Below are 27,534 nucleotides of genomic sequence, written 5' to 3'. Positions count from 1 at the left end.
CACCCCATCCTCTTGGGTGGGAAAACTGAAAGGCAGTAGGAAGGGGCTGGAGATGGGAGAGGCTGTTGTCAATGGGACTGCCTGTCTGAGCCCTGGATTCAGAGCTGATGCAGGAATCCTGGTTTGGGATGAGGAATCTGCAGCCAAGACTTCTGCCTGGCTTTTCCCCAAACGTTCCTCCCCAAGCCCCTCCCAGCTGCTCCGGCCCTATTCTCTCCCCAAACACTACTTTGAGCCCTTTGGATTTTAGAGACTGAACCTCTCCTGCTCTCATTTCTCAGGGTGGACCAGTGTAGGCGGCGGGTGATGGGGAAGAGTCAGGGTTGAGAAGCCCTGGTGGAGGAAGAGGAGGTCAGGGGATTAAATGAACGATGTGGGAACCATTTACCAAAAGGAGCCAAATTAGCATCTTAAGTGTGAGGAATCAGAAGGTCCCACTCAGCAGCCCTTGATCAATCAATAGTATTTGTTGAATACTTGCTCTATCCAGACCACTGTACTAAGCACTTGGGAGAGTACAAGTCAGGGGGCACAATCCCTGCCCTCAAGGAATTTACAGTCTATCGAGGCCCCACCCAAACCTCTCTGGCTGGGCCCCATCACTTCTCCTCTGTGGGCTGTGGAGCTGTGAGGGGCCTCCCGCCATTGGGGTGAGGGGTTGGGGGTGGGGAGAAGCAGGAGGGGTCTCTCACAGCTGGGGTTGGGAGGAGTGGACAGGGCCTCTCAAGGCTAGGGTGCTTACCTGCTCGCCTTTGGTGTGGCTGGGGGATGCATAGGCCTCTGGGTAGTGCTGCCTCTCGAAGGGGCAGTCGAGTGAGTCCAGGTGGTGCTGGCTGAAGCCATCAGTCCTCAGGTGCTTTCGCGGGCCACCCCCGCTGCTTTGGGAGTCGATGCTGAGCCGGCAGCTGTCCTGGTCACCTGCGGACAGTGAGGAGGCCGCTGTCAGGGCCCAGGCACTTCTTTGCCACTAGCTTGTCCTCAGAGTTTGCATGGGCAGCTCTGGGAGCCTGCCCTGCGCTAGGTCTGGGGTGCCTGTCATGTGACCATTGCCCACGCTCTGGTACCTGCCCCTTGCACAGGGCTGCTTCCCTGACACATAAGTGTTGGGGGGCGAGGGAGAGGGAAGGTCTGGGGTCACCCAGTTCCCCAGCGACATGGTTTTGAGGGTAGGTGTTTCCCAGATAGCAAGGTGCCCTGACCCACAAGGTGGAAATTTGACACGGAGGGGTGGCCAACATACTCGACCATGACAGGGACCCGATTCCAGCCTCTCTTGGGCGAGACTTGGCTCTTGTCAGAGAGAGCCCCCAAATGAGGTCCTGCTGGAGAGGTCTCCAAGAAACCCCCAACCCTCTGGGTAAGCTTCATCTCAACCCCACTCCTGTTTCAGCCCCTGTGGCTGGCCCCGCCCAGCACCCCAGGCCAGCTCTGTGTGTCCACTCACTGTCATCCATTTTCCTCTTGCTGTCACTGCTGGGCTGAGCGATGCCCAGGAGTCCATTGATGGAGTAGGTGGATCCCAGCGAATCAGACTGAGGGGACTCGGGGGGAGTCACAGCTGAACTGGGGACTAGAGGAGAGAATGGGGCAGAAAGAAGAAGAGTCAGGACCTTCCAGCAGGAACCCCCAGCCTGAAGGACACCCCTATAGACACCTCTTCAGGACCCAGAGCCTCCCTCCTGATGTGGCTTCTGGCCTTTTTCTGGGATGCACCCCCTGGGGTCCAAGAAACATGGGCCTCTCCTGACACTCAGTGCCCCACCCAAAATCCATGTCCGACCTCTTATGGCCAGGACCACCTGTCCCCCATGGATAGGTAGGAGGGAAGGAGGAAGGGGAGCGAGGGGCTGCAGTGCATACTCAGGGTGTGGCCCGGGCTGAGGGACTTGCTGGCCACACAGCTGTCCATTGGGAGGTTGAATGGCTGCTGCACTTTGGTGCGGATGATCCTGTTGGGAAAAACAAAGGGGGATGGTCCAGGTGGGGGCCACTTGGAGCCGGGCCGGGGGCTGCCAGCCTGTGCCCACAGGGACCAAGTTGGGGAGAATTCTGGAGCCTCGCCGTGGGGTTAGAGGGGTTGGGAAGGGTAGTTTCTAGGGCTGGATTACCCGATGTGAGCGGGCCAGCTGACTAGACAGTGCAATGGGAACCCAGACGCCCTCAGATCCTGTTAGCAAAGGCAGCGGCAGCAGTGAGCATGCATCATGCCTGGCCCGTGCCCTGCATAAGGCTCTGTGCTAGGTACCCACACCAGGGGGCCAGTCAACACATTGATGCCTCTTGGCATCAAGTGGAAATTCCCAGTCATTGGCTTTAAGGCCCTCAGTTGTCTCTCTCCCTCCTATTTACCCACTTTCCTCCCACTGCACTGGGGCTCGCCCTCTTCATTCCTCTCAGGCAAACCTATTTACTGGGCTTCATTCTCATCTCTCCAGCTGCCAACCTCTGGCTCACGCCCTCCCTCCTACCCAGAGTTCTCTTCCCCTTCACATCCAGAGGACCTCTGCTCTTCTAATCTTCAAAGTCCTCCGGAAAGCACACCTCCTCTAGGAGGCCTTCTCTGGTTGACTCCTAAAATCCCCACCTGGCATTACCCCAGTTGTCTTTTCAGCATTTCTGGGCCACCTAAGCACCCACTATCCCTCACTGTATTTATATACATATAAGTATTTTTTTATGGTACTTGTTGAAGTGCTTACTCTGTACCAGGCATTGAACGAAGCATTAGAATAGATACAAGATCATCAGGGTGGACATAGTTCCTATCCCTCATGGAGCTCACAGTTTAAGTCTGAGGGAGGAGGATTTAATCCCCATTTTACAGATGAGGTAACTAAGGCACAGAGAAGTTAAGAGACTTGTCCAAGGTCACACAACAGACAAGTGGCAGAGTGGGATTAGAAACCAGGTCCACTATCTCCCAGGCTTTGGCTAATAATAACAATAATAGTAATAATTGTGGTATTTGTTAAGCGCTTACTATGTTCCAAACACTGTTCTAAGCACTGGGGTAGATTCAAGGTAATCAGGTTGTCCCACATGGGGCTCCCAGTCTTAATCCCCATTTTACAGATGAGGTCACTGAGGCACAGGGAAGTTAAGTGATTTACCCAAGGTCACACAGCAGGCCAGTGGCGGAGCCGGGATTGGAAGCCACATCCTCTGACTCCCAAGCCCAGGCTCTTGACACTAGGCCATGCTGCTCCTACTTTCCGCTAGGTTAATGTCTGTCTCCCCCAGTAGACTGCAAGCTCCCCTGAGGGCAGGGATCATGTCTCCTCATTCTGTTGCAGTTTCCCAAGCTCATAGTACAGTGCTCTGTAAATAGTAGGTGTTCAGTTAATATTACTGACTGATTGATAGAGAGGCACTTTCCCTGCCCTGAATCACTGCAGACTTCCTAGCATAAAATCAATCTGTCCACTGGAGGGTTGTTAGGCTCGGCCGCTCTCCCCAGAGCGAGCGGGCTCACATCCTATCCAGCCTGGGAGATAGGACCAGGGAATCAGTAGAGGCCTCAGGAGAGGGTGAACAGGAGTGATGGAATCCAGCTCCTGTTCGCAAACTGCCTCCATCTCACCCAAGCCCTGTTCCTGCTCCCCTCAGAGATGGAGCAAAGGGAAATTGACGAGTCAACGTCCAGTGTGTGCCTTGGGCCAGGTGGTTCTCTCGCCCAGGGCCCCACAACTGGAGGCGGGTGGACAGTCATCAGGCACACCTCCCTGCAAGGCCGCAGTTCCCATTTCCCAGAGTGGGGAGAATATGAGCAGGAAGAGCCTCTCTCCGTCACCTGTTAATGGAGCTGACACTGGGGACTGTGTCATTGTCACAGACGCCCTCGGCCAGGAGCCGGTCCCGGATCTCCCAGGCGAACATGGTCGGATTCTGGCGTTTGTAATCCCCGATCTTCTCCACCACCTTTGGGGTGGCCACCTTGGGTTTGGAGCCGCCGATCACCCCAGGCCGGATGCTCCCGGTCTCGTAGTACCTACTCCAATAGAGAACCCCACAGAATTACCCAGTAAGCAAGTGGGAATGGGCCAGGATGGGCACGGGCAGGCACCGGAGCCAGGTCTCTGTTGGATTAGCTTTGGGTCCCCTCACTTGACTCACTTCCCCACAGGGCCTGGGAGGTGGCTCTGTCACTGAGGTGGCTCCAGTGCCACTGAGAGCTGGCAGAGGGGATAAGGTGGGCCCTCGGGCACATTCTCAACCAGAGGCCAATTGGGGACAAATAGGTGAGGGTCCTCTCTGCCCAAGGCTACCTGGGGAATCCGTTGGCTGGAGGGACTCCTGCTGCCTGGGGTCCCGCCACCCCACTGCCCGCTGAACACCCCACTGGTCCTGTTGCCTGGTGCTTCCAGAGCCAGTTTTGTTCCCTAGCTGCAGGGCAGGCGGAGGAGACGGGCTGGGGAGACCCTAGCCCCCCTTCCTGGGCATTAAAGGAGAAAGGGAAAGAGAGGGGCAGGAGAGGGCAAAGAGAAAAGGGGAAATCAGGAGAGGGAAAGGGAGGAGACGAGGAGGAGATTGAAGACGTCCCAGCGACCTGGGCAGCATCTGGCTAGATTGGTGTCCAAAGAGCCAGGCCTCTGGGGCAACGGGAGGTGGGGTCCCAGGGAAAAGGGTCCCAGGGAGGGTGGGCAGAGGTGAAGGGTGAATTTCGTGCTTACCTGCCCAAGATCTTGCTGACGCAGCCGTGGCTGACCCGCAGCTGGCGGGAGATGTCACAGGGGCGCACGCCCTGGTGTGCCAGGTCCACGATGCGCTGGCGAACCACCTCGGGTAGGGGACGTCCGTTCACGAAGGCTCCTCCCAGCTGGTTCAGCCCGCCATGACCTAGAGAGGAAGGGGCCGGGGGACGCGGGGCATCAGGGAGGAGTGCCCTTTGTCCTGGCTCCTGCTGTGCTGTTCCTGGCTGGGGACTACGGGCCTCAACTCTGTTCTACAGAGATTGCTCCTTCTTACCACCTCCTGGACCCTCGACCTTCTAATTCATTAAACGCTTAGCCTCGAGCCTTTTTAACTTTCCGCAAACCGACAATGACTAACCAAAGCAAGAATGACGCAGCTGAAATTGTACTTGTGAAGCGACAACATCAGACCATGATCTACATCTTTCCCAGCTCAACCTCCAGTCCGTCTGGCCCAAGAGTCGGTTCCGGGACGCTTGGAAGAAATTTGTGCTGGTTAGCCGGCAGATAATCCAGCACTTCTGACTCAATCAGTCAATCAGTGGTATGTATTGAATGCTTACTGTGTGCACAGCATAGTACTAAATGCTTGGGAGAGAACAGTGAAACAGAGTTGGTGGACACTATCCCTGCCCACAAGGAGCTTACAGCCCAGAGAGGGAGGCAGACATGAATATAGATTACAGATATGCACATAAGTGCTGTGGGGGCTGAAGGTGGGGTGAATATCACATAACCCAGCATAGACCTTCCAACACCCCTGACTCTCCCTGCTCCATCCCGAAACTCCCAACGGTGACCCAGCCCATAGCCCTCAACCCCCCTAATTCTCCCCTCTTCCATCCTTCCCTGACTCTCCCCCAGTGTCCTGGCATGGATCAGCCAACACCTCTGACTCTCCCCTTTCCATCCCTTGTTCTTGCCCAGTGACCCAGCCCAGACCATCCAACACCCCTGGCTTTCCCCTCTCCATTCCTGACTTCTCATCCCCGGATCTATTCAAACCCCTCTCCGACTGCTGGTGTTTCTGGCTTCGGTTTCCTAGGGAACGGATTCCACATCTATATAAACATGACAGCAAGGGACGGAGAGGGGGGGATCGGTGGGTACCAGCATGTCTTATGATGTCAGAGCTAAGCCTCGGGTCCTGATAAAGGGAGAACAAACTGCGACAGCACCACAGTGGTCAAGGCATCAACTGGCAGTTCATTCATTCACTCATTCATTCATCCATTCAGTAATATTTATTGAGCACTTACTGTGTGGAGAGCAATATACTAAGCGCTTGGAAGAGTATAATATAACAATAAACAGACACATTCCCTGCCCACAACAAGCTTACAGTCTAGATGGAGGAAGACAGATAGCAATACAAATAAATAAATTACAGATATGTACATAAATGCTATGGGGTTAGGTAGGGGGAAGAACCAAGGGAGCAAGTCAGGGTGATGCAGAAGAGTTTGGGAGAAGAGGAAAGCAGGGGCTTAGTCTGGGAAGGCCCGTTGGAGGAAATATGCCTTCAATAAGGCTTTGAAGGTGGGGAGAGTAATTGTCTGTTGGATTTGAGGAGGGAGAGTGTTCCAGGCCACATGGGTGAGGGGTCGGCGGTGAGATAGGGGAGATGGAGGCACAGTGAGAGGGTTAGCTTTAGAGAAGCAACAGTGCAATTCCCTATCTTTTCAGATGAGTGGGAGAAGGGGCAGTGGGTGGTGCTCCTGGGGAAGGAGCGAGATGTCAGGGCACATTGGTATCTTCACCCACACCTACCCGAGTGTGCGGGCAGGATCCCCCAGCGTGGAAAGGGAGAGGGCACTCACCTGTCAGAGCCCCAAGCCTGGCTTCCCACTCTAGCCCTGGGCAGCACTCAATTCCACGATGCCAGCGGACGTGGAGTTTTCCAGCACTTTTGCAGCTACTGCTGCTGCCTCCACCCTCAATGCCTTTGTCTGAGGTTCCCGGGGCCGAAGGACTCCGGTTTGGCTGGGGAAGAAATTAGCTTGGCCACTGATGGCACAAAAAAAATTCCAGGCCCCCTTCGCCGACCCCCCACATTTAAAAAAATGAATAAATGATAACTATTAAAAATAGCCAAAATAGAAACCAGGGAGTAGGGTCTTTGAGAGAATAGCTAGGTTTTGCATTTCTGTCCATTCCCGGTGATGTTCATCCGTCTTTGTTCGGAAACAGGCAGGAAGACGGCCGCTGACAGCACCGTTGAAACCACAGCTGCATCGTAGCTTATGGCGCATTATATAAAGTCGTCCGGAAAAAAACATGGAAAAAGTCCTTTAAGGAAGGTGGCTAAGCGTATGCCTGGATGGACCCTTAGCTCCTCACCCCAACACCCATTCCAGGGCCGTCATGTTCCTTGCCTGGGCTTCCGAGTCAGGGGATTTGGCCACAGGAGCCGAGGGCGAGCGAGGCTGCCGCTGACAAAAATACCAGATTTAAAGGTGCTTTGTGATGTAGGGGTTCTGGGCCGGCCCGCTAAAAAGCAAATCACCCCTGTCAAAACCAGACGATGTCCAACCCACGATAAACAGCATCAGAGCCACGGGCTGGACTCCGGGAGAGAGAAGGCAGGAGGTGCGAGGTCAAAGATGAGGATTTGAGTCCTGCTGGTTCTCTCCCATAGGAGCAGAGCTAATTCCCTGCCCGCCCCCTTCTCCACCGCCGGGGCCACCTCCAAGGCGTCTGGGGAATGGTCCGTCGATAGGACGGAACGAGGCCCTACAGGATAGAGCCTTGAGGGATTAAAGATGTCCCACCCCAACTTCTTCTCTGCCCTGCCCTGTGAACTGTGGTTGGGAAACAGTCCCCCAGGCCCCTTGAGTTACTGCCCCATTGTCACCCAGAAGCCCCCATGGGGCCAATTTTATAGCCAATGGCTCTATTTGACCCTGATGTCTCCTTGCACCCGCCTTCATCCTGTCTCCGTTCTGAGGCTCATCCCTACTCTGTTGTGTTGTACAAGTGTTTAGTAGAATGCTCTCCGCACATAGTAAGTGCTCAGTAAATACACTGTTTCATTAATCAACTGATCCACCATTTCTATGGGAGACTTCATCATCATTATCATCATCATCATCACCACCACTATAATCTGACCCCAGTCTGGATTTCTGGCCCTGCCTCCAAAGCACAACCTGAGCTTTCCCCGGCTGCCCTCCAGGCCAAGCCCCTGGAATGGCCCTGCCAGCCTCCCCCATGACCTTCTCCCCTGTTTATCATGGTGTTTGAAACCCGATTCCTGCGAGGCGGCACCAAGTCCTGTGCCCCGTTGGTCTCAGTCTCTAGAAACGAGCACTAGGCACATTCTAGGCCCACTGTGAAGGTGGCACCTGGGCCTTGGCGTGCCCCAGGGGGTGAGGGCGGTTCTCTCTGTTGAGCTTCTCTCCGATGGATCTGAGGTCTCTCTCAGGGGCTTCCTTTTGATCTGCTGTGGTGGTGTTCCTGGCAAATCATGGAAAACCAGGGGTTGGCCCGATCTGGCCACCCAAGCCCTGTGGAAACAGCAGGCCCAGGAGGCACCGCGGGTGGCCCTGGTCGGTCCGAGGTGCGGGAGCAGCCTACAGCTGGGTCGGTCTCCCTCTTGGGCCTCAGGCTTCTCAGCTGTGAAATGGAGGTTATCCTGCAGCCCCCAGGAGCTGGGGGCGGCGGAGAGCTCATGCCTTTCACAGCATCCCTCATCCCCCTTGAAGAGTCCAGGATGCAGGGTTTGGTCCCCAGAGCAAGCCAAGTCCCTCCCCGAATCGGACTACATACACCACACTCGCTCACTCAATCACCCACCCACATTCTCATTCTCCAGCTGAGTCATTCTGCCCAACACGGAACAGCAGAGGACTGACCCACTCATTGCCTGGAGTCCTAACACCCGACATATGGATGAGCCCCAGGCCTGGGGGTTAGCTCCCGCTTCCAAGACCCACGAGGGGGTTCTTTGGGGTTCTCCACCACCACAGAGCACTCCCCACCCTCTGCTCCCCGGTAGGCCTGACGCTCCCATACTGAGGTGGCTTCTGGGTGCAGCTGGAGGTCAGCCCAGCTCCGGCATCACCCGGCCGGACTTCCATCCCATGGCACCATGTCAAAGGGTGGTTTCCTTTCTGTCCACGCGTCCCCTCTGTCAAAGCTGCCCCTTCCCTCCCCTCACATCCTATTTGGAACACTCTTCTCTGGGAGGTTAGCCGTGGGTCTCCTTTCCCTTCCTGCAGCCTCAACTCCTCCAGGAAGCCCCCCTGCCTCATCCCCTGGCAGTCCCATATGGTTCCTCTCTTTGACTGCAGCCGATGGCCCCAGCTCACACCCCTGGGCACAATAACCCATACGTGATGCCAAACATGATGCCCGTATTTATCAATTTGTTCCTGGCCATGAACTCACTGTCATTCCGCCCTTCTCCCCGATCACTGCGGATGATGAGGCCAGTTTAAAGAATCAAAGCCGCTGGAGGGCAGGGCCAAGGCACTGGCCCCTCCTTGTGGAGACAAAGTCGAGATGGAGTTGGGGCAGGGTGGAGAGGGGCCTGAGTCTTCCATCATTTTCTTTTTCCACTTGAAATTTGGAAAATTGACTATAGACAGCCCATCCACCCTCAAGCAGCGTTTTCTCCTGCATTCATTGCTGGGCACTGTATTAATCAATTCAACAATCAGTGGGTTTTTATGGTATTTGTTAAGCATTTACTATGTGCCATGTACTGGACTAATCACTGGGGTATATACAACCTAATCAGGTTGGACACACTCCATGTCCTACATGGGGCTCACAGTCTTCATCCCCATCCCCATTTTTGTACAGATGAGGTAACTGAGGCACAGGCCTTCCCAAACTAAGCCCCCCTTTTCTTCAGCTTCCCCCCGCACCTCCACATTGCCTCAACTTGCTCCCTTTGCTCTACTCTTCCCTCCCTGCCCCACATCACTTATGTATATATATGTACATATCTGTAATTCTATTTATTTAAATTGATGCCTGCTTACTTGTTTTCTAGACTGTGAGCCCACAGTTGGGTAGGGACCGTCTCTATATGTTGCCAACTTGTACTTCCCAAGTGCTTGGTACAGTGTTCTGCACACAGTAAGCGCTCAATAAATACGATTGAATTGAATGAATGTGTATCTATGTATAATTGTATTTGTTTATATTGATGCCTGTCTCCCCTCTTCCAGACTATAAGCCCGGGGTGGGCAGAGATTGTCTCTTTATTGCTGAATTGTACTTTCCAAGCGCTTAGTACAGTGCTCCGCACACAGTAAGTGCTCAATAAATATGATTATGAATGAATGAACAGCAGACAAGTGGCAGAGCTGGGATTTGGACCCAGGTCCTTTTGACTCCCAGAGGCTGCTTCCGAGTGCTTTTTTGAGTGCAGAGCACAGAACTATGTGATTGGGAGAATTGAGTACAATGGAGTTGGAAGACCCGCTCCCTGCCCACAGAGAGGTTACCGTCTTTAGGGGGAGGCAGACTTTAAAATAAATTACAGACAAGGGAAACGGCAGAATATAAGGATATGTACGTTCAGGCTGAATGGGAGGAGGTGGACTGTGTCAAGTGCTTAAGAGATACAGATGCAAGTTGCATGGGCACTGCAGAAGGGAGTGTGAGTCTGGGGGACTTTGATCCCAGCAAGCTATTCCTACATGGGTGGGACAGGCTGGCCTGAAGCCCCCCACTCGGCCACAAGTGGACCAGAGGCTGCCAGCTTTACTCCCTCTCTGCCAGACCCTCGAGGGGTTCTCGGGCATTCCCCATTTCACAGGTCTGTGGGGAGACCAGGCTGGGGATGGGTTCAGCCAGGACATTAGAGCCACCCCAGGCACTCGCTCCAAGGTTTTCTGGACTGGGGGGTGACCTAGGCTTCAAGCACCTCTGACTCTAATCCTAACACCAGCGGGATGGTCATTCCTCTTAACCCCCTGGAGTGACACCCACAGTGCCCCGGTCTGACCACAGCCCTACTGCTGGTAAGGTTCAGGGGGTATGGCCCGGGGTAAACTGTCATCTGCCCCCGCTGGGGTGCTTACAGATATCAATCAAGCAATCATATTTATTGAGCTCTTACTGTGTGCAGAGCGCTGTACTCAGTGCTTGGGAGAGTACAATATAACAGAGCTATAACTGAGTCAAGTGCCCAGATGGGGAGCAGGTGGGGCTGCCACTGCCTCCACCACAAACTGGATAGGGCCGTCTCCCACTTCCTGTGCTCTGCCTCTTCAAGGCTCTTCAAGGCCCTACTGAGAGCTCACCTCCTCCAGGAGGCCTTCCCAGACTGAGCCCCCTCCTTCCTCTCCCCCTCCTCCCCCCCCACCCCCCCCACCTTACCGCCTTCCTTTCCCCACAGCACCTGTATATATGTATATATGTTTGTACATATTTATTACTCTATTTTACTTGTACATATCTATTCTATTTATTTTATTTTGTTAATATGTTTGGTTTTGTTCTCTGTCTCTCCCTTCTAGACTGTGAGCCCACTGTTGGGTAGGGACCGTCTTTATATGTTGCCAACTTGTACTTCCCAAGCGCTTAGTACAGTGCTTTGCACACAGTAAGCACTCAATAAATACGATTGATTGATTGATTGATTGCCTCTGAGATTCTGCCCTGGGGAAACCCTCTGCCTAGCCCTTTTGGTTGGAATCTTAGTTTGGTTTGGGTCTCTATTGTTTCTTTCTGCTTCCCCGTTCTGTTTCTGCTCCCTGCTCCCATCAGCCCCTCTCTCTCACTCCTCCGAGCATGCTCTCTGTCTCTCTTAATTTCTCTTTCCCTTCTTCCCTCATCCCCTTGTCTAGTCTTTCTCAAATTCTGCCTTTCCTCACTTGGATTCCTGTTTCTTATCCCCGTCGCCCATCTTCCCCCACCCAGAGTGCCTCTGAGCTCCTTCGTCTCTCCTCTCCCATATTCTGCCAGCTCCCCAACTCTCCATTTCCCGGTCACCTTCTCTCCCCCCGCGCCCCAGATCACTAGCCATTTTCTCTCCCTGCATAATCTTTATTGGCTGGGTGATTGTGCAGGTTCCATATCCCATCTTCCCCTCAGAGGCATCGGCGTCTCCGCTGTTATTCTTGTATTAGCACTGAACCCATTAAAGCTAATTTGTTTGCCCTAATCTCCATTTATTTTTCCCTAGTTGATATTAGATTTCCTTCGCTATTGAGCCAGCCTGATTTTCTCTTTGTCTTCCTAATGGTCTACCCCTGTTTCTCTTTCGCTATTAATCTGGTTTGGCTTCACCATGTGGTTTCAAGCTTGCCCCTTCACTTCTTCCAGCTCTCGCCCTCCCCAGCCCCTACCTCAAACTGCTTCCCCTTTAAATTAACCCTCTCACCTCTCTCCTCAGAAAGGCTCTTTTTATGGTATTTGTTAAGTGCTTACTACATGTCAACCACTGTTTTAAGCACTGGGGTAAATAGCAGATAATCAGGTTGTATATGGAGCTCTTTTCCAGAGCCAAGGAGGCTGCCAAATAGAAAGAGACCAACAAGCCACCTGTTAAAGATGGCTCCGCTCCACCCTGGAGTCCAACAAGGACTGTTTTCTGGGGCGGGGTACCAACTCTATGGGGATGGCGGAGTTGCTGTCCCCCAGATTCCACGTGCAATATGACAAGGATTTGGACCAAGATGGTAGCAGTCTGGGTAGAGAGGAATGGGCAAAGGCGGGCAATGATGTACTGCAAGAACTGGCAAGATTTGGTAGCAGCTTGACTGAGAGAGGCAAAATATAGTGACGCCTCAAGTCAGACACCAAGACTGTGGGCTACCGGGACTGGGAGTTTGGCAGTATCATGGACCGAGGTGAGAAAGTTGGGAGGAAGTCAGAATCCGGGAGGGAGATGTGGAGTGAAGCCATTGTTTTGGGGACTGGTCTTTCAGCCTCACTTACCCCGGGCCTCAGAATGATAAGTTCAAAAGCAGTTTGCACCTGGAGAGTTTCCAGGACTCTACCAGCCTTGGCTTCAGGAGAGAGAGTCGAGTAGAGGCCTACCCATTCCATTCCTAGCTTGGCCAGTGGCTAGCGAGTGGCAGGCAATCTGCTACAAGTCAAAATTCACCCATGCTAGGCAGCAGAGGCATGGGAGAGAGTCAAGGGTAGATACTCAAGTTTACTGCACAGAAGGAGGCAGTGGTAAAACAATTCCGTATTTTTACCAAGAAAACTCTATGGATACACTACCAGAACAACTGCAGATGGAGAGCGGGGCGTTCTGGGAGAGCTGTGTCCGTGGAGTCGCTATGGGTCGGAAATGGCTCAATGACATAATCAATCGTATTTATTGAGCGCTTACTGTGTGCAGAGCACTGTACTAAGAGCTTGGGAAGTACAAGCCGGCAACATACAGAGACAGTCCCTACCCAACAGTGGGATAAGACAAGACAAGACTGCCCGCTGGCCCTGTGAAGCCTGCCTGTCCTCCCCAGGCCTGGTTCTGTTCTCTGCCTGCATCTGACCCTGCAGTCAACACGGGCAGCTGGCACCTACGTAGGGGCCGCCCCCCTCTCGGGGTCTTTCCGGAGTCCCCTGTAGCCAGTTGCCAGCCTGGAATGCTGACCCGGATTCACTGGCTAGGGTCTCCCTGGGGCTGCTCTGGACCAGAGGCATCCTCCTCCCTGGCCAGATGTCGGGATGTGGCCCTGCAGGAAAATAATATTCTCCCTTTGACCGGGTCTATGGAGGCTTAAGAGTGGCTCCCACTTCTTGCTTCCACCTTCAGTTGTGCTACTGGCTGGGTGGCAGCTGGGAAAATGTCAGCCATGCCCAGTCTCTATATACACAGTTCCCTGGGAACCCAATTCTTTGTACATGACTCCTCAGGAACACAACTCTAAAGGCATACAACTAAAGAAGCAGCATGGCCACGTGGAAAGAGCATGGGCCTGGAAATCAGAGGACCTGGGTTCTAATTCTGTCTCTGCCACTTGCTTTCTGCGTGACCCTGGGCAAGCCGCTTGACTTGGCTTCAATTTCCTCACCTGTAAAAATGGTAATTCAATACCTGCTCTCCTACCCACTTAAGACTGTGAGCTCTGTGAGGGACAGGGAATATGTCCAACCTGATTATCTTGTATCTACCCCAGCACTTAATACAGTGCTTGGCACTTTGTAAACACTTAACAAATAAAGAATAATAATAATAATGGCCTTTGTTAAGCACTTACTATGTGCAAAGCACTGTTCTAAGCACTGGGGAGGATACAAAGTGATCAGATTGTCCCACGTGGGGCTCACAGTCTTCATCTCCATTTTACAGATGAGGGAACTGAGGTACAGAGAAGTTAAGTGACTTGCCCAAAATCACACAGCTGACAGTTGGTGGAGCCGGGGTTTGAACCCATGACCTCTGACTCCCAAGACCGTGCTCTTTCCATTGAGCCACGCTGCTTCTCTACCATCATCATCAATAACTCTCTGGGAACACAACTCAATATACAACTCTCCATTCTCTGGGAACCATGTACACAACTCTCCCCTCTGGGAACACAACTATCTGGATCCATAACTCAGTATACATAACTGTCCTTGTGTACTACTGTGTACATAATTCCCCATGTAAGCAAGTCTCCACAATTAACTCTTATGAATGCAGCATAAGCGCCTTGCAGGGACTTTGTGTTCTGGAGAATCAATCTGGGAACAGGTCTTCCAGCTTGGCCACACACCCCGCCAACACTCCAGGCCCTCCAGCCCCCCTGCACTGGGAGAAAGAGACTCTTCACCCTCAACACCCTTCCCACCACCCCTTCCCCACTGATGATTTTGATACCTGTCTACATGTTTTGCTGTCTGTCTCCCCCTTCTACACTGTGAGCCCGTTGTTGGATAGGGACCGTCTCTATATGTTGCCAACTTGTACTTCCCAAGCGCTTAGTACAGTGCTCTGCACACAGTAAGCACTTAATAAATACAATTGAATGAATGAATGGATGACAATGATGTGCAGCAGCGGGAACGGTTAAGCAGCCCTTTAATGATGCTCTTTGACCTGTCAGATTTCCACGTTTCCCACCCCTACGGTTCCCAGTTTTGCCCCTTCCTCCAGCCCAGACCCCAGGCCACTTCTAGCACCAGCCTAGTGGCACAGCAGGGCACTGAGACATGTGATTTCTGGGTGCAAACACACACCCACACACACACACACGGGCGCGCACACACCCTACCCTCCGATCCTCCTGTTATCTAACCTGCAGTGGACCAGGCCCTCACATGGAAGAAATGGAGGGTGAATCAGGGTCCCTCCACATCTGCTCAGCTCTGATTAACTAGACATCCTTCCTGATGGGAGCACCTTACCCTGTGGAGCTGACACGACCCCCAATCATCAGGCAACCCCCCTCCTCTGTTACAGAGGACACGCCGGGTGCCAAGACTGGGCTCAGCAGCCCCGAAGACCGGTCCTGGGACTGGAGAACCATTTCTCCCGTTCCTAGGGATTTCCTCAACTCCTGCTCCTGCCCAGGGAGGAGTCAACAGACTCGCTCCCTGGGCAGAGGTTTCTGCCTTTGTCTCGCTAATTCAGAGGCTCATCTCTACAAGGTGCCATGGGCCTCAGGTTCTCTCCTAGTGACGGCAGCAGCGGTAGTAGCAGCAGGCCAGGTGGAGCGGTGGGAAGGGATTGGGGGGGAAGAGGGTTGCCGGGATGGATCTCATTTTGAAAGGATGGAAGGACAGCTGCTGCGGGAGCAACAAAATACACACAGCAGGTGGGGCTTCACCATCAGTTTGGCGTTGGCGGCAAATCAGGTCGCAGACTCAGAACAAACTCTAATTCGCATCAAAACGTTCCCTAATGCAATGATGTCATTCTCATTCTCAAAGAAACAAATCCGAGGACCTAATGGTGTGGGAGGCTCGGGGTTCCTGGATCCCACAAGAGGCAGGCAGGGCTGACCGGAGTCCAGGTCAAGCTTCACACACGCGTTTACCTCCACACTTGCAAGCAGTCCCAAGCCTCTGCCGCCCTGGCGCTGCCGCTGCATTCGGCAGAGACTCACGGTGGTGTGGCATGGCTCTGCTTGCTGCTCGTCCCCAGATGGCAGGACACCAGCACACTGGCAGGGCTGCCAGTGGGCAGTGAACAGGGGCAGGTCGAGAGCTAACGGGGTAGAAAGGATCAGATTTTAAATCTTCCCAGTCTCTCTCAGAAGCTCTTGGGTCAGGTCAAAGGCAGAGGGCGAGCAAGCTGGGGAACCTAACCAGTTTTGGGGGATGGTGGCTTCACCCCCATGGCTGAGATCTGGGGGGCATCGGCCCCCATCGCCTCCACAGAGCTGGCATCTGTGACCCCATGGCAAAAGTGGCAACTTTTGTAGCCCCAGGCTCCTGCTACCTTTACCAAACCCTCTCCCAGAAGGGACAAAGAGACCAAGAAACATAGCCAACTTCCCAACCAGCAATGTTAGGACTCCGTGTCTCAGAAATCCTTGGAGCAAAGAGTCTCCTCCACCCATCCATCCCCACCTTGCTCCCACTTCCTGCCCTGAGCCCCTGACGCTGACCCTGTGGGCAGGGAGCTGTTTCCCTGAGGGCTGGACTAACTGTGTTGAGTGAAGCGGGGAAGATGTGAATCTTAAACAGATTGGCATTGCTATTGCCAGCCACCTGAAGGCATTTAGCTGAATAGCTCTGTCCCCCACCGGCGGGCCCCTCAACCCTCACCACCCAGCCCAGTAGCCCCACTCCGGCCCAGCCGGAGCACGCTGACCCTAGGCTAAGCCTTAGTGGGAATCACAAGTCTGGAGCTTAGCTCCTCCAGGAGGGCAGATGATTCCTTTATTTTATCGGTTATTTTATTGTGCTGTGGGTGGCTGTTCATGACAAATGACCTTTTGTTCTCCCACTGACCTGGCTGTTTGTTTTCTGTATTCCCAGCCTTCACTGAATTGTTATGTCTGATTTTTTTTTCTCCTCCTGCTTCTGTGGGCCTCTCCTGAGCAGACTCTGTCCTTGGCGGCGGGAGGGAAAGGGAGCTGCTAACTCAAGAACTGTCCGATTTGCTCTGCCCTGGGTTCGATGGCCAGAGAGGATCAGGTGGAGCTGCCGTCGGTGCCACCTCAGCCCCAACACCCACACTCTTAATTGCTCACAGCACCACACGGGTACCAACTCCAGGCTCAGCACCAGGCTTCCGCTCATCGCAAACCCAACCCCATTCCTTACTTGCTCCAAACCAAGCCCTTGCAAACATCCCAAATCCACCCAGTCCTGTTTCACCTAATTATAATCATCATCATCATTACAATAATAGTGGCATTTGTTAATTTGTTGCTATGTTCCAAACACTGGTGTAGATACAAGATAATCAGATTGGACACAGTCTTGGTCCCACTTGGGGCTCACTGTCCAAGTGGGAAGGAGAACAGGTATTAAATTCCCATTTTACAGATGAAGGAACCGAGGCACAGAAGTTGAGAGACTTGCCCAAGGTCACACAGCAGGTAAGTGGTAGAGCCAGTGTTGGAACCCATGCCCCCTGATTCCTCAAACAGTGGCCTTTCCATTAGGCCACGCTGCTTCTTTTGAGCATCCTAGATAGGGACCACCAGAGGATTCATTTATTTCATTCAGTTGTATTTACTGAGCGCTTACTGTGCGCAGAGCACTCTACTAAGCTATTGGAAAGTACAATTTGGGGGAGATTATGAGATCATTGGGAGTGCCAGGTCAGCCCCTCGGGCCACCCAGTCTGGGTCTCTAGCTCCAACACTGGCACCGGGGAGCTGGCAGGAATCAGGAGCCAGGGCACTCAATCACTCATTCTCCTGGGCACCCACCTTCATCCTCCAGTTCCTATCTGGGCTCCAACCCGCTTCCAATTCCAACAGCAGATCTTTCAACAGTCTTGGTTTTCAAGGCCACCCCGCCACCCTCACAGCTCCAGGGCCCAACACCTACCATATTTGCCAAGAACAATCCAGATCTAACAATTATGGGCGGATCCCATCCTTGAGACTTGGGTACATATTACTTGTTATTTATTTTGATTCCTCTGGAAATATTTTTATATCGGTCCCCCCCATTAGAATGTAAATTCCTTCTGAGAAAAACACATCACTTGTTTGTTCTGTACTTCCCACATGCTCAGTGCAGTGCATTGCACCCACTGGGCCCTTAAAAATGTTATTAATTTTTCATTAATATCATTAATACTAGCAGAGGATCAGCATCGCTTAGTGGAAAGAACACAGGCTTGGGAGTCAGGGGAACTGGGTTCTAATCCCAGCTCTTCCACTCGCCTGCTGTGTGACCTTGGGTAAGTCCCCTAACTTCTCTGTGCTTCAGTTTTCCTTATCTAAAAATGGGGATTCAAGCCACTGTTCTCCCTTCTACTTAGACTGTGTGCACCATGTGGGGCAGGGACTGAATCCAACATGATTAAGTTGTGTCTACCCCAGCACTTAGAACAATGCTTGACACATAGTAAGCACTTTTCAAATACTATTAGTATTATTATTACTGCAGGGTCCAGGGGAGTGGGTGGGGCAGAAGGGGAGAGATGAGATAAGGTCTGCCCAGGGCGTTGAGTAGGAGAGAACTTCCTGTGACATTTAAGAGTCTCTCTGTACTTTGAAATTGTTAATCTGATGACTTCTGTAGCCTTTTACTCTGACTGTCCACTGACGACATCTGACAAATAGGAATACAGGGACCAGCATTGTGGATTGGATGATGCATTCATTTTGTGTACACACACACACACACACACTCTCTCTCTCTCTCTTTATATATATATATATATTTCTCTCTCACTCTCTCTCCCCTTGTTCCGGCTTGGAACTCCTTCCATCCCCTCATTAGACAGTTCAGCACTCTCCTGACGGTCAAAGCCCTCTTAAATTTCTCCTCTTCCAGCTAGCCTTCCCTGGTTAATCTCCCAACACTCTGAGCCATATAATTCTCTCAGCCAACCCTGCAATTTATAATGATAGTAATTATTATTATGGTATTTGTTAAGCGTTTACTATGTGCTATGCACCGTTCTTAGCACTGGGGTAGATACAGGGTAATTAGGTTGTCCCACATGGGGCTCACACTTTTAATCCCCATTTTACAGATGAGGTAACTGAGGCACAGAGAAATTAAGTGACTCGCCCAAGGTCACACAGCAGACAAGTGGCGGAAGCGGGATTAGAACCCACAACCTCTGACTCCCAAGCCCATGGTCTTTCCACTAAGCCCGCTGCTTCTACATCTGCATCCTCAGCACTCAATGATTTATTTTGACCACTCTATTTATAAATATTTTTATGTCTGTTTCCCCCTTAGAGTGTAAAGTGCTTGTGGGAAGGGAACATGTCACTTCTTTATTCCCAAGTGTCTAGTACAGGGCACTGCACCAAGCGGGTGCTCAATAAATGCTACCACTACCTTTCATTCTATTATTGATTAAGCGCTTACTGTGAGCCAAGTCCCGAGCTAAGAATTGAGGTGGAAACAAGATCATCAGATCGAACACCATTACTGTCTCACACAGAGTTTCATAGTTCTGGTTTCCCAATTGTGTGCTCCCCTTCCCTCTCCCAAGGTTTCCCTCTCCCACCTGATTCCTCAGTTTCCCCAATATTTACCCAGGGTTGAACAGCATCCAATACCTAAGGGAGCTGAGTGGAACAGATGGCCCATACTAGAAAGGCATTTCCACACGGGAGAAGAGAAGTACAACGACAACGATAATGTTGAGTTTTCTCCTTCACCTACAACCACGCCTCCAGTTCCCAGGCTGTCCCCCATGGGGTTTGCACAGGTATGATGTGCTTTGCACATAGTAAGCGCTTAATAAATGTCATTATTATTATTATTATTATATTATTATTATTATTATTATGTACTCCTGCCTTTATGTGGGAGCGAGGGGAGGACCATCAAGGTTGTCAGCTGGGAGAGGAGAGAGAGGGAGGAAAGGGGTCCAAGGAGTGACTGACAATGCAGCTCAATCCTAGGCTTTGTCAGAGGTCAGGCTGAGAAAGAAATCAGAGAAGCAGTGTGGCTTAGTGGATAGAGCGTGGCTTAGTAGTCAGAAGGACCTGGGTTCTAATCTCAGCTCTGCAACTTGTCTGCCGTGTGTTCTTGGGCAGGTCACTCAACTTCTCTGTGCCTCAGTTACCTCATCTGGAAAATGGGGATTAAGACTGTGAGCTCCATGTGGGACAGGGACTGTGTCCAACCTGACTAGCTTGTATCTACCCCAGAGCTTAGAACAGTGTTTAATAATTATGGTATTTGTTAAGCACTTACATGTTCCAGGCACTGTATTAAGCGCTGTTTGACACACAGTAAAAGCTTAACAAATACCATTATTATGATTATGTGATATTATTAATAAACCAAAGGAGGCATTGAGGCTGCGGAACCTGTGCCGTTGGTGGCAGGCAGGAGAGTGAGGGTTTCAAACTGGGTAGGATAGCCATGTGACTCCCTGAGTCCGAAGCTGCTCATCTCAGAGCCCTTGAAGGCCTTGGGGTGGGGGAAAGTCAAACAATCTATCTGCCAGGCTGGGCATAGCCAAAACCCTCGTAGTGGGCAGTATCCAGTCTATAAAACCCAGGGAACCGCTGCCACAAACAGCACGGGAAGAGAGGGTAGAAAGGGCAGGGGCGGGATACACCTGTCTACCCGTTTTGTTTTGTTGTTTTGTTGTCTGTCTCCCCCTTCTAGACTGTGAGCCCGCTGTTGGGTAGGGGCTGTCTCTATATGTTGCCGACTTGTACTTCCCAAGCGCTTAGTACAGTGCTCTGCGCACAGTAAGCGCTCAATAAATACGATTGAATGAATGAATGAATACACCTCCTCTGAGGCCCTCGAAGAGGCCCGTGGGTCTGGGCTCGCCTTGGTTCCAGAAAACTTCCCAAGCCTCCTCCCAGATGCCACCAATGCAAAGAAATCCGCCGCTGCCCCGGGCCCGCAGCACTGAGGCCGCAGGACGGAGGTGGCCAGCGGCAGGGGAAGCTCAGGGGGCTGGGAAGGGAGGTGAGAAGAAGGGGTGGTGGCCCCAGTCTCTCTTCAAATTCATCTCGCCCACCACCGATGGGGTGGGCACTGCCACCCCCCTTCACAGGGGGCAATTCTAAGGCCCGAGCAGGGGCACCCCGTGTTCCGAGGGCAGTAACGGGACCAGAACATGGGGCAGAAGAGGCCCTGCCTGTACTCTGGCCCCGGTCCATGGGTCCCTAATGACCGTGGCCAAGGAGCCGGCTCTGCCAACCAGGAGGGAACGTCCAGCCCAAAGGGCAGAGGGGAGATGTCGGCGGGGCAGGCGCCCATTGGGCCCTCGGGATGGCGGGGAGGCAGAGCCTCCAAGGGCCACCGGACCGGCTCCGTGTCCCCATAGGACCCCGGGGCTGACCGGGACCGGGGGCGAGCCTGCTGATCGCCGGGACTCCTGGCCCCCCCGGCCCCAGAAACAGTGCGACTCTGGGAGAAGTGTCTCACCCCATCACAAGCCGCGGTCGCCCCCAAGCTAGCTCTCTTCCTCCCTTCAAGGCCCTGCTGGGAGCTCACCTCCTCCAAGAGGCCTTCCCAGACTGAGCCCCTTCCTTCCTCTCCCCCTCGTCCCCCTCTCCATCCCCCTCTTCTTACCTCCTTCCCTTCCCCACAGCACCTGTATATATGTATATATGTTTGTACATATTTATTACTCTATTTATTTATTTTATTTGTACAGATCTATTCTATTTATTTTATTTCGTTAGTATGTTTGGTTTTGTTCTCTGTCTCCCCCTTTTAGACTGTGAGCCCACTGTTGGGTAGGGACTGTCTCTATATGTTGCCAATTTGTGCTTCCCAAGCGCTTAGTCCAGTGCTCTGCACATAGTAAGCGCTCAATAAATACGATTGATTGATTGATTGATTGACCCAAGGAAAGCCTTCGTCCCCTGGCTTTAAACCCGGCCTGGTCGGGGCGAATCAAGTCTCCAAACAGTCCCCTCGAAAACCCCGGGCCCCTGCCCCGAATCTTGTCATCCAGGGGCTGGGCGACCATCCTCCTTGCTCAGACTCCCTGCCCAAGGAATGGTGGGTGGGTGGGGGGGATCTTTCCCCCCAGGAAGACCCCAAACGGCTCGATTTTCTTACGGTGAACGCTCCCTCCGGCCGCCGTCTGGGTGCCAACCACGGCTCGTTGGCCGCCCATCACGGACCCCCTCCCAAACTTCCCACGCACAGAGGCAGATGCAGAGAGACCCTGGTTGCGGGAGGGGAGTTGGTCCTCTGCGGTTTGGTTCTGTCTCGCTGGCTTCGGGGGGTGGGGGCGGTTTCCTCGTCCGTGGGTAAAGTTTGGGCCCTGGGGAAGGGAACTGTGAGCCCACTGTGAGCCCACTCTTCAATCAATCAATCAATCAATCAGTCGTATTTATTGAGCGCTTACTGTGTGCAGAGCACTGTACTAAGTGCTAGACTGTGAGCCCCCTGTTGGGTAGGGACCGCCTCTATATGTTGCCAACTTGTACTTCCCAAGCTCTGCACACAGTAAGCGCTCAATAAATACGATTGATTGATTGATTGATTGACCCTGAGGGTTGCTGGGGTCTGGGCGCCTCACTGACCCTTTACCGGCCGCTCCGAGCTCTGGGCCCGGTGGGGCGGGGGCGACTCTTTCGGTCGAAACGCAAGCCCTTCATCATCATCAATCGTATTTATTGAGCGCTTACTGTGTGCAGAGCACTGTACTAAGCGCTTGGGAAGTACAAGTTGGTAACATATAGAGACAGTCCCTACCCAGCAGTGGGTTCCCGTGAGAAGCAGCGTGGCCCAGCGGAAAGAGCACGGGCTTGGGAGTCGGAGGTCCTGGGTTCTAATCCCATCTCTGCCACTTGTCAGCTGTGTGACTTTGGGCAAGTCACTTCACTTCTCTGGGCCGCAGTGACCTCGTCTGTAAAATGGGGATAAAGACTGTGAGCCCCACGTGGGACAACGCGATTACCTTGTATCTACCCCGGAGCTTTGAACAGTGCTTGGCAAAGAGCAAGTGCTCAACAAATAAAATGATTATTATTATTATCATTATTATTCCCCTCTATTCCGGGGAGAGACTGCGCAAGGGGAAGGACACGGGGCGGGAATCCGTTCGTCTCGCGGCCCTCCCGCTCCCTCTCGAGCTGGCCGAGTGCTTAGTACCCTTCGGAGAGTCGCCCCGAGGGGGGTCTGACCTGGTTAGACGCCCCCGCAATCTTCCACCCGGTCCACCCCCTCTGCAACTTCAGGTTTGACCAAAGACCTGGGCTGAGGGGGCTTCAAGTGTCCATTTCCCCCGACGAAAGGTGGTTGGGAGTGTCGGGGGGCCCTGCGGACATCTGGCAGCCGTCGGCCCCCCGCCAGGCCAGTGTCCGAGACGGCAAGAGGTCCGAAGCCGAGAATGCCCCAAGGCCCCGGTTAAAACAAACAGCCCCAAGCCCCCCACTAATAGAGGCCCATCTAATAAAAGTCCATCCACTCGAGGCCGGACACCCGAAACCGGCCGGGGGGCGATGGAGGCTATAAGCTCTGCCACCTGGACGTTTGAAAAGGCAGCGGGACGAGACTGTTTCGTCCGTCTGGTGGATTTCTCGCCTCTGATAGCCCCTCCGCCGTAGGAGGACTGGCTTCTAGATCAGTAATTTGGCCAGCAGCCTCCAGCCAGGGCCGCGGATAAAAACTCGCCCCTGTAGCGCCAAACGTTTTCTTCTTGAACGACGTTTGAGGGTGACGGCGGATGTCTACGGGGTGCTTGACCATGAAACGTTTTTAGAGCAGTCAACCGACGGTATTTATTGAGGGCCTACTATGTGAGCAGCCCTGGACTAAGCGCTTGTGAGAGTACAACAGAAGTCGGGGAGACGCGTTCCCTTTTATAGCTGACAGATGCTTAAAACAATCAACGACAAAAACCCCAACTTTAACCCTCTCCGGGCCGTTAGCAAACACCCACAATCGAGATTTCGGACGACTTCTTCGCGGCCCTGGTGTTTCTCTGTGGCGTATAAACGCGCAAGAGAGACGGTTGGTGGGTGCGGGTAATGTGTGAGTTCGATTTTCTTACGTTATCCCCCAAAACCTAGCAGCATCTCCCGATTTCGCTCAGGTTTTACGTAAGCTCTTGACCTCTTTCTCCCCCACCCCTCCACCTTTTTTTTTCTATCCCTCCCCGTGAAACTTTAAGGATGTGAATGATTAAACCTCTTACATCGCAGCTCTGGCATGTAGGAGGGGAAGGGGCGGACAAAACAAGGGGGGATTCCCCGTGCCCGGCCTCCAGTCTCCAGCCCCACCGGTAATTTCCGCGGAGAAAACCGCCCGTTTTCCCGCGGAAACGGCCCCAGACGATTTGACTTTGGGCCAGGTTGGGAAAACCGATCGATTCCGGAGTCGGGTGGGAGAGGGGTCAGCTCCCGGGGGAGTTCAGCACACACCCACCGCTCATGAAGATGGAAACCGCTCCGTAGGGCCGCAACACGTCGCCGCGAGACGGTCGCACCGGCTAAGCGCTTAGTACAGTGCTCTGCACACAGTAAGCGCTCAATAAATACGATCGAATGAATGAATGAGCAGCTACGCCGAAAGGGGGAATCGCTCTTTATCGATTTATCCCTCCCACACACACCTCAATCGCGGGACCCTTCCTCTCTACCCCGGCTTCCTCTCTCCAACGGAGGGAATAAGAGGCGATCTTAAACGGACGACCTCCCCGCTCCAAACTCAAAACAGAATAAAAGCCTCCCAGAGACATCAAAAAAAAAAGTGTCAATCCGAAATAATGACTTCGTATCCATCACCCGGGCAATTAAAGTGACAGAGCTTGAGAAGATACTTATCTTCGAGCTAATTCCCAAGGTAGCTAAATTATCTCCTAATTAACTTTCAGTCAGGACGGTCAGAAGGCGAGGTTGCCCCCATCCCGAAACAAAGGGGAGGGGGAAACCTCCAACGTGGCTTCTGTGCCCCCCTTCCCCGGTTGGCACGGCCGTGCCCGGTACCCGATAACCCCCGTCCCGGCAGGGACCGAACCGAATCTCTTCGCGAGTGCCCATCTCCCCACCCTTCTCCCGGAAGAAAGGAGGCTGGAGGTGGAGGGGAACTTGCTCTTTCCCGGGCCCTTCCCGGAGCTCTGCCCAAACCTGGCATGGGCAAGAGTTGCCCCAGCCTGCCCCGGCCGGTCCCACTGGCCCCGGTAGTCTCGGGGGTGAATGGGGGTCGTGTGCTAATAATAATAATTTGTTAAGCGCTTACTACGTGCAAAGCACTGTTTAAGCTCTGGGTGATACAAGGTGATCAGGATGGCCCACGTGGGGCTCACAGTCTTAATCCCCATTTTCCAGATGAGGCAACGAGAAGTGAAGTGACTTGCCTAAAATCACACAGCCGACAAGTGGTGGAGCCGGGATTTGAACCCGTGACCTCTGACACCCAAGCCCAGGCTGTTTCCACTGAGCCACGCTGCTCGGTCTCTCTCGCCCCCGGACTCCCACCCTGGCTCTGTTTTCGTTGGTCGCGGTTCGTGGACACTGGAAACGGTTCCGGGGGGCAGGAAGGGGGCAAGGGAAGGGCAGTGCCCGGCTCGAACCCAGGCAGAGAAACAGCGCTCATCGCCCAGATAGATTTCCGAAAATCAAATCTGGGAGGAAAAGAAAACGGGCGGCGGGGATCGGGGATGGTGGAGAGGGGGCTGTCCTGCTGGGCTTCGTTTGGGCCCTCCGACAAGATTGGCACGGGGGCAGGGGGCTGCCAGGAAGAAAAACCACTCCGACTTTCTCCAGAGCGGGGCCAAGGGGGAAGGCCCCGCTTCAACGGGGCCGCTGTGCCCGGACGGCAAACCGGCCCCTGGCAAACGGCCCCGGGGGCCAGGGCCGAAGCCGGTGCCAACCCCGCTAGCGCCCGGTCCCGCTCCGGCCGGAGGAGGCTTTCACGTTGGCGACAGACAGCAGAATGTCCGGCTTTGTGTGGCCACCTACTTGGTGGCCGGGCACGGCCGGGGAGGGAGGGGAGAGGCCCACGACGAAGCCTGGGCCCGGGTCGGATCTGCTGGGGCCTGCGGGCCCGGTACCCCGGGGCAGGGGGCAGCTTGGGAGGGCGAACGGCGGGTCCAGAGAAAGAGGAGAGCCCCGCCGGTCCTTCCCCGGGAACCGGGACTTGGTTTCTCGGCCGGGCCGGAAACTGCTACTGCTTGGCGGGGCTCAGGCGGAGCCTGCGACGACCGGAGCCCCGCAACGGAACGGGCCCGGGGGTCTTAGGGTGTAAGGCCCGGGGCTGGGCCCCCCGGAGGCTCGCCTGCGGTCACTGGGGGCTTGCCCACCGGAGGACCATCTGTCCAGGCCTAGGCCGGTTCCCACCTCGTGCCCTCCCTGTCCACGCCCCTGCATAACCGCCCACACGCAGCAGTCGGGGCCCCTGGCCAGGGCGGGCGACAGCGGGGGGCATCGCGGCCAGGCCGGGCCGGGTGCCCGGGGTCACTGCGGCCGCCGCCGCCCTCGACCCCTCGGTCGCGCCGCGGGGGCCTGGCGGAGCGGGCACAGGCCGCACAGCGCTCCGACAGGACGCCAGCCGGGCCCCCACCCCGGGAGGGGGGTCCCGTCCCCGCCCCCCGGCCCAGTCCGCGTCCGTCCGACCGACCGACCGACGGACACGGGCCCGCCGAGGCCCCGGGAGCGGGCGGCCGGGGTCCACGCCGCCCCCCGCGTCGCCCCCACCCCCGGCGCGGCCCTTACCGGAGCGGATGGAGTTGTGCGGCATCGCGGAGGGGAGGGGGCTCGGCCCCGGACAGTGGGGAGGGCGCTGGGGTCCCGGACACCTCGGCCCGGCGCCGCCCGCCGCCTGGCAGCTGTCCTGGAGAGAGACGGACACCGGGGTGAGGGCAGGGCGGGCCGGAGGGAGCCCCCATCCCCCGGCCCGCCCCCCAAAACCTCCAGCCCACGACCCCCTGACCCCGGCCCCCATCCCCACTGCCCAGCTCCGCCTCGCCTGCCCGGGCTCTACCTGTCGGCCGCGGGACGGTGCGGTCCGGCGGGCCCTCTGCTGCTCCAAGTTTGTTCCCGGCGCCCGGCATCTCCGGCCGGTTTTATCCCGCCGAGGCCCGGGGAGCCGGGCCCGGCGCGGCTCGCAGGCCGCGGATTGGCTGGCTGGGTGCAGGGGGGCGCGGGGAAGGGGAGGATTTTGCGAGGGGGACATGGCTGAGTGGACTCAGGAGTTGGAGGAGCCCGGCGGTGGAACAGCCAGGAGGGGCCTGGAGGGGGTGGGGAGCTGCCTGGGGACCCCAGGGGCAGAGACCGCAGGGGGCAGGGGACGGGCCCGGGTCCCCCCGGGGATGGCCCTGGGTCCCTCCGAGATGGGGAGACCCACCCTCTCTCTCCAGGGAGGCCTCCGGTCCTTCCCTGCCACAGGAGCCTGGTACGGGCCTACCACCTTTGGCAGGGCTGACAGGATCTTTCCAGACTCCTTGTCACCCCTGGGCAGAAGGGCGCTCCCCCGCAGAGCCCAGGGAGGGAGGGTAAAAAAGGGGTGAGGCAGGGCAGCCTCGTCTCCCTGAGGGCCAAGGATCCTGCCCTTCTCCCCTTCCACTCCAGGACGGGGACTACCCCCATCCTGACCTGGGCAGAGACCGTCTAGTTAAGGACAGGCAATGGTCCATGAGGTATGCCTGGAGACCACCATCCACTCTGGTGTCCTGCCACTGCCAGACCGGTGACCTCCTGGGCCTCCCTTAAGCCTCTCAGGGACAGGCCTCAATTGAGAAAGAGGATGCAGAGGGAAGCGTGGGGGGACACCCCACGGCATCCCCAAAGTTGGAAGATGATCTAGAAGTGCAGTGGGCGTGATTGAATTTGTGAGAGGTGGGGGCTGGCTGGGTTGGGAAAGCAAGAGGAGTCTT

At 54.6% G+C, this 27,534-nt stretch overlaps 1 protein-coding gene across 7 annotated transcripts in view; it reads right to left on the bottom strand.

Moving 5' to 3' along the window:
- Positions 1-26,486, bottom strand: part of PAX8 (paired box 8) — a 39,324-nt gene extending 12,838 nt beyond the window's left edge. For 4 of the 7 annotated variants that reach the window (XM_038754154.1, XM_038754155.1, XM_038754158.1 and 1 more), the window contains exons 1-6: positions 26,375-26,486; positions 4,671-4,836; positions 3,791-3,991; positions 1,861-1,949; positions 1,445-1,570; positions 743-918 (exon numbers count right to left, since the gene is read on the bottom strand). In XM_038754154.1, the coding sequence (XP_038610082.1) occupies positions 743-918; positions 1,445-1,570; positions 1,861-1,949; positions 3,791-3,991; positions 4,671-4,836; positions 26,375-26,399 (783 nt within the window). In that variant the 5' untranslated portion in view covers positions 26,400-26,486. The remainder of the gene's footprint in view (positions 1-742; positions 919-1,444; positions 1,571-1,860; positions 1,950-3,790; positions 3,992-4,670; positions 4,837-26,374) is intronic. The other 3 variants (XM_038754156.1, XM_038754157.1, XM_038754160.1) reach the window with 1 other exon arrangement.
- Positions 26,487-27,534: the final 1,048 nt, after the last annotated feature.

Source organism: Tachyglossus aculeatus, chromosome 11, assembly GCF_015852505.1.
Source record: "Tachyglossus aculeatus isolate mTacAcu1 chromosome 11, mTacAcu1.pri, whole genome shotgun sequence".
Lineage (NCBI taxonomy): Eukaryota > Metazoa > Chordata > Mammalia > Monotremata > Tachyglossidae > Tachyglossus > Tachyglossus aculeatus.
This window is presented reverse-complemented; position numbering and strand designations above follow the sequence as displayed.